Below are 15822 nucleotides of genomic sequence, written 5' to 3' on the forward strand. Positions count from 1 at the left end.
ATACACATGGGCGCCGCCATGGGGACATCAACACCGTGCTGCCTCCAAACAGGGTGGCGCGGAAGTGACATCCTCGCACTGCATGAGGGCGCCTGGGGCGCCCTTTTCGCAGCACAGGAAGAAGCTCCATTTGGAGCTCCTTCCAGGATTTGCATAGCTGGCGCAGCCTTTAGATGGCTGTGCCAGCAATGCAAGGCAGAAAGGGGCCAAGCGGCCCCTTTCTCCTCCTCCCTGCCGCCATCGGGTGTCCTTGGGGCATGAAGCCCCAAGGACACCCCTTTCCAGGCCACGAGGAAGTGGCCTTTTGCCGCTTCCCCACGGCCTGGAAAGTGGCAGATCGGGGCCTCAGAGGCTGCCGCTGTGGCAGCTGAGGCCCCAATCCAGTGGGAATGACTGGATACAGGCTGCCCCCTTGGACGGTCTGTAACGCGCCTAACTACTGATGGGGAAAGGACTTTTAATAATGTGCTGTATAGTTTGTACAGTAAGCCCTTGCTGTCCACTAGGGTTTGGTTTCAGGACCCCTCATGGATACCAAAATCCATGGATACTCAAAATATATTAAATACATAGTAAAATGGCTAAATTGAGATTTGCTTTCTGGAATTTTTATATTTTAAAAAATATTTCCAAGCCATGGATAGTTGAATCCATGGATCAAGAATCAAAGGATATGGAGAACTGACTGTATTTGTTCTCTATGAGCTAATTTTTCAGTTGCTTTAAATTCTGTTTAATAATAATAATAATAATAATAATAAAATTTATTTATATCTTGCCTCTCTACAAAATGCAATCGGGGCGGCTTACAAGGTTAAAGATACAGTCTAAAGTCTCAACCCCCTCCCCCTTAAAATGCCTCTTATAACTTTGTAAAGTGCCATGACTCCCAGAACTGGGAAGAAGGCAGAAATGTTGTTGTTGTTGTTGCTGCTGCTGCTACTGCTGCATACTGCAAGATAGGGGCACTCTGGGCACTAAGGGTACTAAGAGCAAAATAAAAGGAAAGAATTGTGGAAATTGATCTGTGGAATGTTGAGAAGATAATCACACCTTGACTTACTACTGTGATCTAGGACAGTGCAGTTACACTTGTCTGGGACTAAGTTCCACTGCCTCAACATACATTTCTAGGATAATATTGTATCTGGGTGGAGTCAGGACTTTCCAGTGTATGCAAAGACAATAAATCTGTTGCCCATCTTTCTGATGGGTGTATCTTCTAAACCAGGGGTCCGTAACCTCCGGCCTGCGGAGGCCTTTCGGCCAGCCCCTGCTCACTCCTGCCGCCACCCGCCGCCGATTGTGGCATTTTGGCGCTCCGGGCACCGCCATTTTATTTCTCAAAATGGTGGCAAAGTCTCGCGCGACCTTTCATGTGGTCACACGAGACTTCACAGCCATTTTGAGAAACAAAATAGTGGCGGCCTAGAGGCAAAGTCTCGCGCAACCACAGGAAAGGTTGCACGAGACTTCACCGCCATTGGCGGCGGCCTCTAGGAGGCCCGCTGCGGTGGCCAGGGCCCTCCAAGAGGGCCCCGGTGACGGCAAAGGGGCCGGCAAAGAGGAGGAGGCCTCCAGCGCTGGTGGCCCCCGCCGGCTTTTTTGTCAGCCTTCAACAGGGCCTGGGGTCCCGTCAGGGGCCGGCAAAGAGGGGGAGGCCTCGAGCGTTGGCGGCCCACGCCGGCTTTTTTGCCGGCCTCTGACGGGGCCTGGGGCCCCGTCAGGGGCCGGCAAAGAGGAGGAAGCCTGGCCCCTGGAGGGTGGAAGCTCCGCCCCCGGCATGCGGCTCCGCTCCTGGAGGGTGGAAGCTCCACACCCCGGCTTTGGCCCCCCAGTTGTCTGAGGGACAGCAACCTGGCCCCCGGCTCAAAAAGGTTGCCTACCCCTGTTCTAAACCTTCCATTCTGGTTAGTGTTATGATTGAGCCAAGCCATGTGTCCCTGTACTGGGAGGAAGATGAGATAAAAATAAATATAATACAACAACAACAACAATACCTCCATGTCATATTTGGAGTAATAATGCCCAAGCTCCTTGTTTGCACATAATTAACTGGGCAATGTATAAGCATTGTACATTTCCTCAGGGGAGTTCTTTGTCTATGTGCTGTGTCAGTGGACCAGCCGGAGACCAGCCAGCAGCGATTATGAACACTGCTAATTGATTTTGACTGTCCCAATGCCTGGCCACTGGCCAATGAACATCAGAGTTGCCAGCCATACTTTCAAACTGGCAAGTGTGTTAAACTAAGCTATAGATGTTAGGAACTTACCAAAGACATGGACAAGATGAGGCCTAATTCCTTTTCAGAGCATTAATTTAATCTATTTCTCTCTGTCCTTACTCCCTCATACCTAAGGACAGTGGGTGTTAGTACCCCACCATGAGGAGGTGTTAGTACCCCACCCATCCTTCCTTCTGCATTACTAACCTGCAGTGTAAGTGATGGATAACAATCACACAACAAGGAGTTTGTTCTGTGGGTTGGAACTTTGGTGTCAAGTTAGTTTGATTTAGTTGTTGTTGATTTAGTAAGTTGTGGCAGTTGAGCTGGAGGTTATGTCTGAAAACTGACAGCTTGGCTTTGGCAAAAGAGAAAATGCTCAAGCCATCATGGAGAAGAAGACTGGAGGTCTCTCTCCCCCCCCCCCCCCAACCTATCTCTACAACTCACTGCTTTTAACTGTTCACTGCAGTTAATCAGCAGAAGTAATGGACTGAAGCACAGGCTACATTGTGTCTGAGCTGAGCCTGCAATCCTTGCACAAAAGCTGGGGGGTGGGGGGTGGCGGAAAATGTTTTTGCTATTGCAGTCCAGGCTGAACCATCCTGCCTTTCAGAAACTTCTCCCTTGGTCTTAAATTATTAATAATTAACCAGAAGAGGAATCTGGACCAGTGATGTCTGGTAATAGAACTATTCTGGTTTGAGTTTCCCCTCCTGATATTAGGATTTATACAATGCATGTCCTTTCTTTCTTTCTTTCTTTCTTTCTTTCTTTCTTTCTTTCTTTCTTTCCAACTTTGTTTCTATCTTTACATTACACAGTGATGGTAGTAGAAAGCAAGTTTCATTGACAGCCAGACTTCTGAGTTATAAACAAATCTGTCTTGTATTTGCAGTGAAATTTGCAGAGGCAAAGACTTTGTTTTGCTCAGAAGCAAGGGTAACTTGGGATTGGGGAACTAGGCAGGCAGCCACCACTTTAAACAGCCAAGAAATCCACTATAATTTCTCCTAGTGATTTATTTGAGTTGTGAGCCCAGGTTAGGGAAAGCAGAATAGAGGCTGGTAGATGGGGCATGTATAGTTGCCCTTGAGCTGCTTTGGGGCTGGGATGTTGTATGTGCAAAATTCTTTGAGCTTCTCTAGCTATTTCAGAGTCACAAGTCTCCTCCTTATGTAAATAACCGTGACATATGCCTCTGCTTACTGCTGAGCCTGAGAGGGTCAGAAAGTGGGTGGAGGCTGATCACAGGCTTCTGTCATTCTGTTCATGAGTGTGTTTTTATGGAGAGTCATTAAATCTCCCTGTGTCGGAGCGTGCATGTATCTTGCATGCTGACAATGACTGCACGCTCAGAGTTCTGCATCTTTGCCCAGTGAGAGAGGAAACTGCAAGGTAGCCAAGCCACCTTGCGCAGTACGATGGGGGGACAGCTAACCAGAAGCACACTATACGGTAAGGAGCTGGACAGCAGCAGTAATGTTTAGACAGCAAATACTTAATGTTGGCTAGGCTTTTTTTTTTTGCCCTTTGCCTGACCCTTCTGCCTCAAGGGGACAACATGGCTCAAAAAGGTAAGTGAGGTACAGCAACAGAGCTGCAGTCAATCTTTTCTCTTTGCTTCTCATTCTGTGCCTTTTTATTCTAAGAAAATGTAATTGTGAGAGATTTTTCTTATTTAAAGCAGAATCCCTATGGGTGCGTGAATTAGAACCAACCTCATTCCTTATTTGCCTTTGTTTTATTGCTTCAGACAAAATATTTGTCTATAGAATTCTGCTTTGTGCATTGACAGATATGCTGTAGCAAAATAAAAGAGCATTGTATAGTGTTGAGAGAAGAGCTGGACAATTTAAAACGTGTCAGAGGAAGCACTCATTTAAGAAAATGGATTGGGATTTCATCTTTTATGATTATCCCAGTTGTGGGATTCTCCTTTCGGTGTATTTCTGTGTAACAGTAATCAGTTTACAGCACAGCTAGAGGCTCAAATGGGCTACTTCATTGTAAATCCATTTAGTACAGTATGCTGGCTGGGTGTCTTTGTAGTATAATAAACAGGAGAGCATAGGAGGTAGTGGGTGCAGTATTGTAGAGTTCTAGATAGGTTAACACTGAGGAAAATATTATTAGGATGATGCCCCAAATCATACTCCTCCTGTGTGTTTTGAAGAAGTGAATCAATAAAACTTAAGATAGAATATAATTTAAAGGAATCTGTTGGTTTTGAAAAATGGGTGCAATTCTGCCCAGATTAAGCACAGTTGTCTATTAATGAGAGAGTTAACCACTGAAACTGATGAAACTAAATAGTGCTTTATTTATTTATTTATTTATTTATTTATTTATTTATTTATTTGTATGCCACCATTCTCCAAGAATGGGACCCAAGAGAGAGTCAGTTAAAAATCTTAACAACTTTGGTGCATAATGCTTTTAATGCAGAGCCAATTCTTTTTCTTTCTTTTTTCCTTGATAACTTTTTAAAATATTGTGTGGAATGTGTATTTTACATCTGAAAGTTATTTTAGTAAGGATATAAAAAGTTCAGTTTCAGACAGAAATGTAAACTGTATGTTTACGTTGTAAGTTTGCCTATGTATAAAAGATGTGATGGTGCATGATATATAATTTCCCCTCTAAATGCAGTATCTGTGTCTGAGCTGTTGTTATTCTTTTTCCCCTATAGTTTCTTACAGTTTTCAAACAGTTATTCAAGTAATGTGTTTATTTGTGTATTACACTGAATTTTATATACAGTATTAATTATTCATTCTCAGTGTTAGACCAAGATTTCTTAAACCAATTTGTATCTTTATCCCAACCACACCACGTGCCACATATTATTTGCAAAATAACCCAAATATATTGTCATACCAGAAGAAGAAGAAGAAAGAGATATCCTGGCAGATGTTCTGGAGTTTCCTCAGTTGCTTAAACTGTTAACTGCTTAAAATTTATGATGAACTAAAAGTATGGAAATCTAGATGAATTTGTTTAATGTGGGTCTTTGTTGGGAATTGTCTTATAAATCCTATTCAGTGGCAATAAGTCATAGTGTGGTTATACTACATCTGCACCTGTTTTACCTTTCTATGAAGTAATGAATACTGCAAAAAAAATTAGTTTAGTGTAGAGACATAATAACACTTCATAAAGTTCACAGTGCAAATGAGAGAGGATTATTTAGGTTAAACAAAACTGTAGGATTAATGGCGATAAATTGGCAATTACCAAAAGATTATCCTGGAAATCAGCATAAAGTTTATTGTTTATAATAATCTCATGCAAAACTGTATTGGGAATGAAGAAAGTCAATGAAAAAAGTCAGAGTTGGACACATTTCTGAATACTCTCTTGTGATTTAACTTCACATGCATCGGTTGTGGTCAGCAAATGGAATACTGCAACATTGGTTTCCCTCATCCTTTCCATTAGTTTCTCGGGAGGGAGTAGAAAGTACTATTGCCTGAAAGAAGACAGGAGGTTGGATCATACTCTGCCTTCCTCCTCAAGCTATGGATGCCTTGATAGATATATTTGATTCACACAGGGTCTTGCTGGTTCTTATATCGTGGGCCACGAAGTGATTTCTCCAGGATCTGATAGACTGATCATTTGAGTTGTTTGTGTGTGTGTTGGGGAGCTTTCCCTGATGCAGTTGCTACTTTCCTTTGATGCAATTGTTTAGTTCTGTGAGTTTGCTTGATGCTATACTTCAGTTTACTCTGTGGGAATCTTCCTGCAGTGCATCTGTTTTCTGCTTAATCTATAGTGTCCTGGATTACATGGACTGATCCATTGGATTGGAGGTTGACCTGATTCCCCCTGCACTCTTTTCTCACCTCTTTCTATCTCCTCTTGCTTTAAAATAAAGTATAAATCTTTACCAAATACAGAATAGGCAATGATACACACTAATAATTCTTTCAAAATAGCAATAGTTTTACATTGGAAATTTGGACAGATCTATAGCGGTGGTTTATTTTGGTGATATACTCTTACATCTGACACTTTTATTTTACATATGATTAAAAAAACACCAGAATAAGAGAACTAAAAGTGCGCTGGCTTGTGTTTTGAGAAGGTTACCTGAAGCACAAGGCAGAGATACACCATGAGAATGGAGCAAAGTTTGATAATTCTAAACATTACACTCCTATGCATGTTTACTTGATGGGAACTGCTTATTGGATGAAGTTAAGCAAGATTGTTTACAATTGCAGTCTCTGCATTATGAACAGAACAGAGATCCAACAGACAGGGCCTATTTATTCTAATCACAGACTAACTGAAGCTGGTGAAAATGGTGGATGTGGAATATGATATGTTTTCCCACCAAGAATTGAGCTGCAGGGATTCAAGATCACCAGGCAGTCAGCTGGAACTTTGCTTTAAACCCTGTGGTTTTTGTAAATATTAAATTTTATTTTAGTTTACTTAAATAATTTAAATGTGAAATGGAATGGAAGAATAAACATATGTGAGCAGGCAATTAGAATATATTTTAATTTGGTTCTGTCTACCTTTTCTAATTTACATAAAATTATTTAATTTGTCTAATTGCATATGTAAACAATAGAGTTTCCTTTCCTTTGAACATGGAACATAATAAGGTATTTTGCATATTAATATTTGGGTTGCAGTAACCATACAACTTCCATATATTTTGTTGTAAACTCTTGTTTTGCAGGTAGGAAGGAACAGGTTGTTGTTGTGTTCTTTCAAGTTTCCAACTTATGGTGACCTTAAGGTGAACCAATCAAGGGATTTTTTTGTCAAGATTTGCTCAGAGGGTGTTTGCCTTTGCTTTTCTCTGAGGCTGAGAGAGTGTGACTTGCCTAAGGTCACTCAGTGGGTTTCCATTGCTAAATATTTCAGGCCTGATCTTCCGAAGTCCTAGTCCAGCATTCAAACCAAAACATCACATTAGGGGGCCAAATTAATTCTTGGTCCTACCATTTATGTATATACTCGACTATAAGTTGACCTCATGTATAAGTCAAGGACAGGTTTTGGGGCCAAAATTAGGGATTTTGACATGACCCATGGATAAGTCAAGGGTAAAATTTAGGGGCATGTAACAAAGGATGGATGGAGAGGATGATGGAAAGGAAAACAAGGTCACAAATGTTTGTGCTTATACTAAACGCTGTATGGATGAGATAAATAGAGGGAGGTCGGTGCTTCCAGGGCAGATTACTGTATGGTATTTCCTTTCACCAGGGTATGGTTCCTGTTTAAAATAAGTATTAAAGTATAGTACTTATATTGACCCATGGATAAGTCGGCACAGCTTTTGGGGGTCATTTTTTTGACTAAAATCTCTAGACTTAAACATGAGTATATACAGTAATTATTTTCTAAATTTTGCTTGGTGTGTAACTGTTAAGGGGTATGTATACTATGGCTAAAGAAAAGGAAACCAATTTCTATTATTCATTCTTCATGGTTATAGTTAAGAGTTATTGAGTTCATATTTCTGAAGGCAATATATCATATTGTTTTGATGCAATTTTTGTCTACAACAGAAGTCATTGATATTTTTCAGTTCATGTTTACAGTGTTGGAATAATACTGAATGCTTGCTTTTTTACTTCATTTGCTTATATAGTTTTTCACTGTTTTGCATTCTGACTTCAATAATAAGATTATGTTTTGGACATTGTGCCTCTTATCTTCTTTTAAAATCACTTTTTCAAAATCTGTCCTCTTGCTTAACTGAAAACTGTCCTCTTGCTTAACTTTTTCAAGATAGTATCTTGTTTTAAACAATTCAGACCATGGCTTTCGAATTCTTTGCAAGAGCTTGTATAAATATGTGCCATGCACCATGAATGGGGAATGTGGGTGGTTTAATAGTGCAATATTCTCTAGTAGTGCAATCCTATTGATGTCTGTTTCAAAATAACTTCCATTATGTTCAATTGAATTTATTTTCTGGTTAGTGAATATCACTCTGCATTAATTTGCATAAAATCACATTGTTCAATATTAAACTGTGAACTGTATCTATCATTCATATCGCTATATAGCCACAAGTTCCTTAGATCAGAGGTAAGCAAAATAGAGCCCTCCAGATTATTCTGACTGCATCTCCTACCAGACCTAGCAAGCACAGCAAATGGTGACGAATGGGAGCTGAGGTCCAACAATATTAGAAAACCTATACTTTTGTCTGCTCTTGTTTTAGATGCAATACCTTACAGGATTGTGGTGAGGATTACTGAGATTATGCTGTATAAATGTATTTAGTTATTACATGAAGACATGGTTGATTAATGAAGACTGATTGCAGTTGTATAACAGTTGAACAGGGCACTGAGGCAGAAGAATAATGCTAAATTACACAGTTGCTTGGCTGCCATGTTTGAAATTTCACTTGTGGATTACCATGAGTAACTAACAGTGCCTCTAACACCATCCATGGGGAATGCAGAGTAAAATTAAATTTTCCCCATTCATAATAATAATAATAATAATATTTAATAATAAGATTTATTTATATTTCACACCTCTCCCTGCGTTAACCCCTAAACATTCCCATCCTTAGAAATAATAACAATTCAACAATTAAAATAGTTACATCAATAGCATAATCTACAATAAGCAAATTGGAACAGACTGTTAAAGGAGGATGGGGCTATCCTTCTTCGGGAGGTCAGTCTGGGAAGGCCCGCTGGAAGAGATCCATCTTGACAGCCTTCTTGAAGGTGTCTAGGGTGGTGATAAGACAGATCTCCTCCGGCAGGTCATTCCACAGTTTCGGAATGGCAGAAAAGAAAGTCCTCTGGGAAGTTGCATTTAATCTGGTCTTATGTGGCTGGAGTAGGTTCTTCCCAGAGGATCTGAGAGTGTGGAGTGGATTATATATGGAGAGGCATTCCCACATGAGAGCTTTCCCATCATGCTCTGGTAAGAAGTTTAATTCAAGACCCACGAGACTGGGGCCAATCATATGGCCTTCCCTATGGATCATATATATCCTGGAGGGTGGGAAATGATAAGTGGAAGGAAACTAGGCAACTAGCCTTTACTGTGTAGTTTCTTCTTTCAGACACTTTCTAGAACATGTATAGGATACACTAAAGGGAAGTGGTAGGGCTAGTGTAGTTTTAATGGGGTTCTTCCTCTGTTCCAAAGTTGCACGATATGTTTCCAGCAGTTTGGTTCCTTGAGCTTTGTGCCTGAACAATTCGACTTTCAAATGAAGCCATGTTTACTTCCAAATAACCAATTATCAGACAAAGCAAGCTAATTTGTAAAATGAGGAAGTAAGAACAGTTCATGCTCGGACAATTTAGAATATGGGCCAAAAACTGCATGGGGGCCAAGGCCAATTTCTCTCATAGGCTGCCACATCCCACAGCAAGCCAAATACCTTGGTTTCTTCTGCAGTCCCTCTCAAAATAGTGACGAAAGTGTTTGGGAGTAGTATGGGGTTCTGGGGTGCCAGTGGAGGTTGGGTAGGGGTAGTTTAATGTGTTTTCATGTGTTTGGGGATGGAATTAGCTGCCTGCCTTGACTGAATTGAGCTCCACCTGGCTGTGGTGGCAGCATTCCAGGCAGTACAGTCAATAATGGATAGTAGATTAAAAAAATAATAATAACCAAGACATATATTACAACAGACTGTCATATATCTAATATTAGACTTTATGTCTGAAAGTAGAAAATAGATGCTATAACACCCAGTTTTTAAAAAGAGATGGAGGGGAGCAAATGGCAAGATGCAGGTAATTGCAGGACATTAGCAATGTTTCTTAGGGTAAACGGTTTGGCTTAAGCATTATTAAACATAAAGTTACCAAGCATGTAGAATAGCAATTTTTGCCAAAGAAGAAGCAACAAGGCTGTTGCAAAGATATGTCTTGTCTTGCTAATCTTTCAGTCTTCTCTGAGAGTATCAGCAAGCATTGCCTTCTGTTCCACAACAAAGACTCTTAAGCAAACTTGTCAATCCTAGGTGTTTATCACACTATACTCTTATAGTGCTACTATTCCACTTTGACTGCTCTAGCTGCCTCCTGTTGCATTCTGGGATTTGCAGTTTTAAGGAGGGGTATTTAGAATTCTCAGGCAGAGAACTCTGCCTGAGAATTCTAAATACCCCTCCTTAAAACTGCAAATCCCAGAATGCAACAGGAGGCAGCTAGAGCAGTCAAAGTGGAATAGTAGCACTATAAGAGTATAGTAATCGTTTGTTGTTGCTATTTTTGTTGTTATTGTGCCTTCAAGCAATGCAGTCAAGCAGTCAAACCGGACTGTTTCTCCAGTGCAGATGCAGCCTCTGAATGCCATTTTCTTGGGAACTGTATCAGGAACGGGCTGTTGCCATTGTGTTCTACTTGTGGCGTTCCCATAGGCTTCCTTGGGAGGTATTGTGAGATAAGAAATTGGATGCTGAACTAGATCAGCCTTCTTGGAGGTAGTAAGCTGGGCTCTTCTTCTTATATCAGTTAAGAAGAGAAAGTGGAAGAAAGGCAATGGGCCACTCCACAATTCTGAGCCTGTAGTAGCTGCCTAAGGTTGCCAGGGCTGATATTGGTTTCGTGAAATGGCTGCATTTGCTATGACTGTGGAAATGAGATTTGACTTAAAAACTAGCTAATGAAGGAAAAGGAAAATGCCCAGGAATCCTTGTAAAAAGAATCCCTTTGCAGTTGGTTGAGGAGAAAGGAGGGGACTTGTATGTTAACATCTGCCCTTGGGAAGGAGGCACAGTGCACTGCTATTATACCATTTATGGTAATTGGTTGCCAGTTATTGTGCAGTATAACAGCTGTCCATAGTAAACATGGACTGTATAATGGAGTGCAATGTAATGGCATTGAAAATAGCATAAAGGGAAGTGCAGCCAGTTTTCAACAGAGCCAGAAATAGACATCATGACTCCTTTTCCCCTCCAGTTCTGTGTTTCTAGTCATGAGACTATATCATTGATCCCTCGAGAGTAACAAAAACAAAACACAACTTTGTTAAATGTTAGGTGCTTGTTTCTCTCCATATCTCATGGACTCTATTGACTCAATTCAGTGAGGCTTTTTCTGTAGTCAAAATCCACGAAGTATTTGCACAGAGACTTCTGCTAGCATGATCCATTATGTGAAAACACATACAGCGTACTACTGTGACCAAATACTTATTTCTATTTGCAGCATTTTTATTTCATCTTTGCATCACCGTGGTGTACAATGGATCAAAACAACAAAAAATAAAACACTAAAAAGCACAATAACATAATTAAAATATACAGTGGGCCTTCAGATAACTAGGCCCTAAACTATTTAGGGCTTTAAAGGTTAAAACTGGGACCTTAAACTGAATCTGAAAAACAACTGATAGCCAGTAAATATCTTTTAGTATTGGTTAGCGGGATAGGTGTTGCATTTTTCACCAACTGTAGCTTGCAGGTGTTCTTCAAGGGTAGCCCTGCATAGACTCTATTGTAATAGTCTAATTGTGATGCAACCAAGACATGAAAAACTGTTGCAAATCAGTTCAGCTCAGAAAAGGTTACATCTGACACACTAAAGATGAATGTGAAAACATGATCCTTGTCATCATTGGTTGCTGTTGGCTTCCATGTCAGTGGGGTGATGCTTTTACTTCAAGCTTCAAATGAGTTATGATGTTATTTTATTTTGGGTATTAAGTTTAGCACCATGGATAGGTCCTTTACAGTTTGGAACTTTACTTCAGAGGGCCCTTTCAGCAGTAGATCGCTGCATTCCAGGGAAGGGTGCTCTCTTGATGTCATTGGACTATAACTCCCATCATCACCAGTGCTGTGGTGGCTGAGGCTGTTAGGAGTTGCAGTACAACAACATCTGAAGACCATATGTCCCCCTCCCTACTATGTACCTCTGCATGGAAGACAGCAATAACGTTCTGTCAATCTCATAAGCAAACAAACCCATTTTTTCTGCAGTTTATACATTTGTCTGACCTCTAAGTACAATACAATTAGTATGGTTATAGTATGAGTAGAAAGGAGCCTCATGTGTAAGATGATACTATGCTCTCTGGGTAACATTGTAGCATAGACTTTCTTCCTCTTGTATTTTATTCACAAATACTCCCTGTCTTAATTTTTCATTTTGTACTATATCATTGCATTCTACCTTTTGTGAGTTTAAATTGTTCTCTTTTAAGTTCATTGTTAGTCCACAGTTCTGTGCACAAGTGAGTATAACTTCTTCTTGCAAATATATTTTGTAATTATTTCACTTGTAAGCTTGCAAAAACAAAACCATTATAGTTTTAAAAACGATTGTTAAAATACCCGTTTAATAATGTTTGATAATCTCTGGACATAAAACTATTTTATGGTTATATTTTACTCAGAATTGGGTAAATATTCACCAACTTGAAGTGTAGGAAATAATGAGCTGTGTTTCCAAAGGACGCCACACATGTTCCAAGAAGATACACACATTTTATTCAAATAATATAGATGACAGGGCATTATTTTAAAATATCTCCAAACAGAATAGTTCTGAAAAATAGGCTGTGGTTTTTGTTTTTGTTTCCATTTTGTTTGTTGTTGACATTTACTAAAACTAGGGATACTATCCATGATCTTGTTATAATCTTGTGATTTTGTCAAATGGACCTACAGGGTTACACTGTGTTGAACATCACAGCCTGCTAAAAAACCTGTTTCACAATTCTTTTTTTATTAGCCCTTTTGTTGTTGTGTGCCTTCAAGTCATTTCCAACTTAAGTGACCATAAAATGACCATATCACAGGGGTTTCTGGAGCTGAGAGTGTGTGACTCACCCAAGGTTTTTTGTTGTTAACTGCCCTCGAGTCGATCTCGACCAATGGTGACGCTGCTGATGAGACATCTCCAAGACCCTTTGTCCTCCACTGCTCTGCTCAACTCCTGCAAACTCATACTCGTGATCTCTTTAATAGAGTCCATCCATCTTGTATGCAGCCTTCCTCTCTTTCTACATCCCTCTACCTTTCCTAGCATTACTGTTTTTTTCCAGTGATTCATGCCTTCTCATGATGTGTCCAAAGTATGACAACCCGAGTTTTGTCATCTTGGCTTGTAGGGAGATTTCTGGCTTGATCTGCTCCAGGACCCATTCTTTGGTCTTTTTGGCTGTCCATGGAATCCTTAGCACTCTTCTCCACCATGAAAACTTCATGAAGACAGCAGCACTTTGAGTACTCTTTGGAATTGATATTCACTGTAAGAAATGAGAAATTCTATGGGTATTAATATTTCTGTTTGGGAAAATCAGGGGGGATAGTAGTGTCCTATTAAACTTTTTGTTTATTTATAAATATGGTCTTCCAAAGTTTTATTCCAACACTCAAACCACTACACCATGCTGACTCTAATCATGAAACTATGAAACTACTCCCTAGCAATTCCAGTAAAGAGGTTGGCATTATTAGACCAAGTAAGGCAGGCAAAGGAGTTGGAGACGTAGCAGTAGCAGTCTTTCCCCCGATTGTTCTGAAACCCTTGACAGTTCCTCTCTTTGGAGGACAGAACAGTGTGTCCTAAGTTAACCCTTTGCCTTCAACAACTGGAGTATGGTGGAAGCACCTATCCCATTGCTTCTGTTGAAATAAATTTCCACTCAGCTTTTAGTTGGTTTCTTTAAAAGACTGCATGAGAGTGCTTAAGGCAGCAAAATGAGGTGGGCCTGCTCTGACCCACAACAGGTCTACTTACTTACTTATTTCTCTAACAAAAAAGATGACTGACTGGCTTTGCTTGTTCAGTATTTTCATAACAGTATTTTCAGTGCCTTAATGCTTTGTTGGGTTTTAAATTGTGGCTGTAGCTAGAAAGAAATTATTGTGTTCAGATCAGAAAAAACATTGGCGGGATACAGACGGGCAAAAAGGGGTGTATTCATGACATCATGAAGGTAGAGCCTTCAGACGGGCCTTACCTGAATGCCGCCATGAACACGCCCCCCGCACGCCCCAAGCGGGAAGAAGCGGCATTAAAAAGGTGCTGCTTTTCTCCGCTTCTTTTCCGTTTGATGCGCAGCTGCGCAGCTCCATCTGTAAGCTGCTGCACCGGTACGCCAGAATTGCTACGCCGCTAATTTAAGTTGCCCATTTAAAAGCTCCGTGTCTGCTGCGTCGCATAATGAGTCGGGGTCCTGGAACATGCGCAGTTTGCAGTCAGGCTTTAATTGCAGCGTCAGCTGCCATGCAGGTGTGGAAGCTGCAGCACAGCTGCAGCGCATTTTAAGACTCATAACCCTAACCCTAACCCTAACCCTAACCCTAACCCTAACCCTAGAGCAACATGTACGCATGCGCTGCTTGGAAAGTTTGGACTTTAAAGTGAGCCCCTACACACATTCCTGTGCCATTTTCACCTAACAATAAAAACCACTAAAACTGTAAATATTTACATATATACAAGGGAGGTGATGGGGGATGGCAGGGGGACAGCGGTGGCAGCGGCGACAGCTGTGGCTGTGCATTGCAGATTCAGCAGGAGCGCGGGGACCAAAGGAGAGGAGGCATCCATGATGCTGGTGACACTGGCAAAGTGCAAGAGGACAAGGATGCCAACACCAGCTGATCACCAGCTGGCAGGAGACCACCATTGTTCTTGGGCAGAGCAGGGGAAAAAGTTTTAAAGGGGCTTGGGCACTTTAAATGTGCACATAGGCTTTTTGCCGCCGCTGCTTAGCGCTGCAGCTGCGCAGCTGCGCATCCGCCAGCCGGCAAAAGAAAAAAAAAGCCCCGTTTTTGGCCGCCCGTGAGGAAGCTGCCTCTCTCTTTGCAGCGTCCTCCAAGGTGGCGGTTTGGAAACTGCGGGTCAGAAACGGCCCCAGGTGAGGCGTCTTCACTGCCCCCCATGTGGAAGCCCCATCACCTGAGCCACACCCCCGGGGTGGGCGGTCTGGAGGCTCCGTATTCAGCAGAATACACCTCCAAGACGTCTTCCCCTGCCCGTCTGTATCCCGCCATAGAAAAACTTGAGAAAACATGCTCACATGTGTGTTCGGTCTTCTTCTTCCTCTCTCTCTTTTCTACTGGAGGAGATGCCCTAACAGATGATGGAAAAGGGAGAAGTGGGCCAAAGTGTTCCAAAGAATTACCTTTCATTTTTCTTGCTACAAAGTATACTACACAGAGAGGCAAGGAAGTGGTGAAGGAAGTTAGCAGTAGGCACACCTCCTCACTGCCTATTTCCCTGTAGCATGTTTGCTGTGAAAACAGATATGTATGTTACGTTGTTGTTGTTGTTGTGGTTGCTCTTTGTTTACAGCAGACATGTCCCAGTGTTGAGCCAGGTCTCATATCTCATATCTACAGCAAACCTTTTCCAATACAGACTAATCAGCTGATTCTCTAGATGAAAACATTTATTCTGCTGAAGAAAGTGGCACACACCAGCCTATATATACTATGTATACTCTGAAGCGAGGTCACAGAACACATTATTTCATGGCAGCTCACATTGATTTTTGTTATATTGAATCTTATTCCAACATTAATGAGAAAATGTCCACTCTGTGTCTTCTGTTAGCGTCTTCTTTCCTCTTCACTAGTTTTGCTCACTTAGGAGAATGATATTCAGATGAATTTCTGGGCTTTGCAC

At 41.2% G+C, this 15822-nt stretch overlaps 1 protein-coding gene across 4 annotated transcripts in view; it reads left to right on the forward strand.

The window, feature by feature from the left end:
- LOC149318478 (E3 ubiquitin-protein ligase NEURL1-like) overlaps window positions 1–15822 on the forward strand; it is a 184839-nt gene that overhangs the window by 95748 nt on the left and 73269 nt on the right. The window contains exon 1 of one of the 4 annotated variants that reach the window (XM_089509801.1): window positions 3455–3685. The exons of the other annotated variants lie outside the window; for them this stretch is intronic. Coding sequence (XP_089365927.1) covers window positions 3652–3685 — 34 coding nt within the window. The 5' untranslated portion in view covers window positions 3455–3651. Of the gene's footprint in view, window positions 1–3454; window positions 3686–15822 lie in introns of those variants that run through there. 4 annotated transcript variants of the gene reach the window in all.

The sequence above is a fragment of the Sceloporus occidentalis genome, unplaced genomic scaffold (assembly GCF_023333645.1).
Source record: "Sceloporus occidentalis isolate IW3139 unplaced genomic scaffold, rSceOcc1.0.p SCAF_2, whole genome shotgun sequence".
Classification (NCBI taxonomy): Eukaryota; Metazoa; Chordata; class Lepidosauria; order Squamata; family Phrynosomatidae; genus Sceloporus; species Sceloporus occidentalis.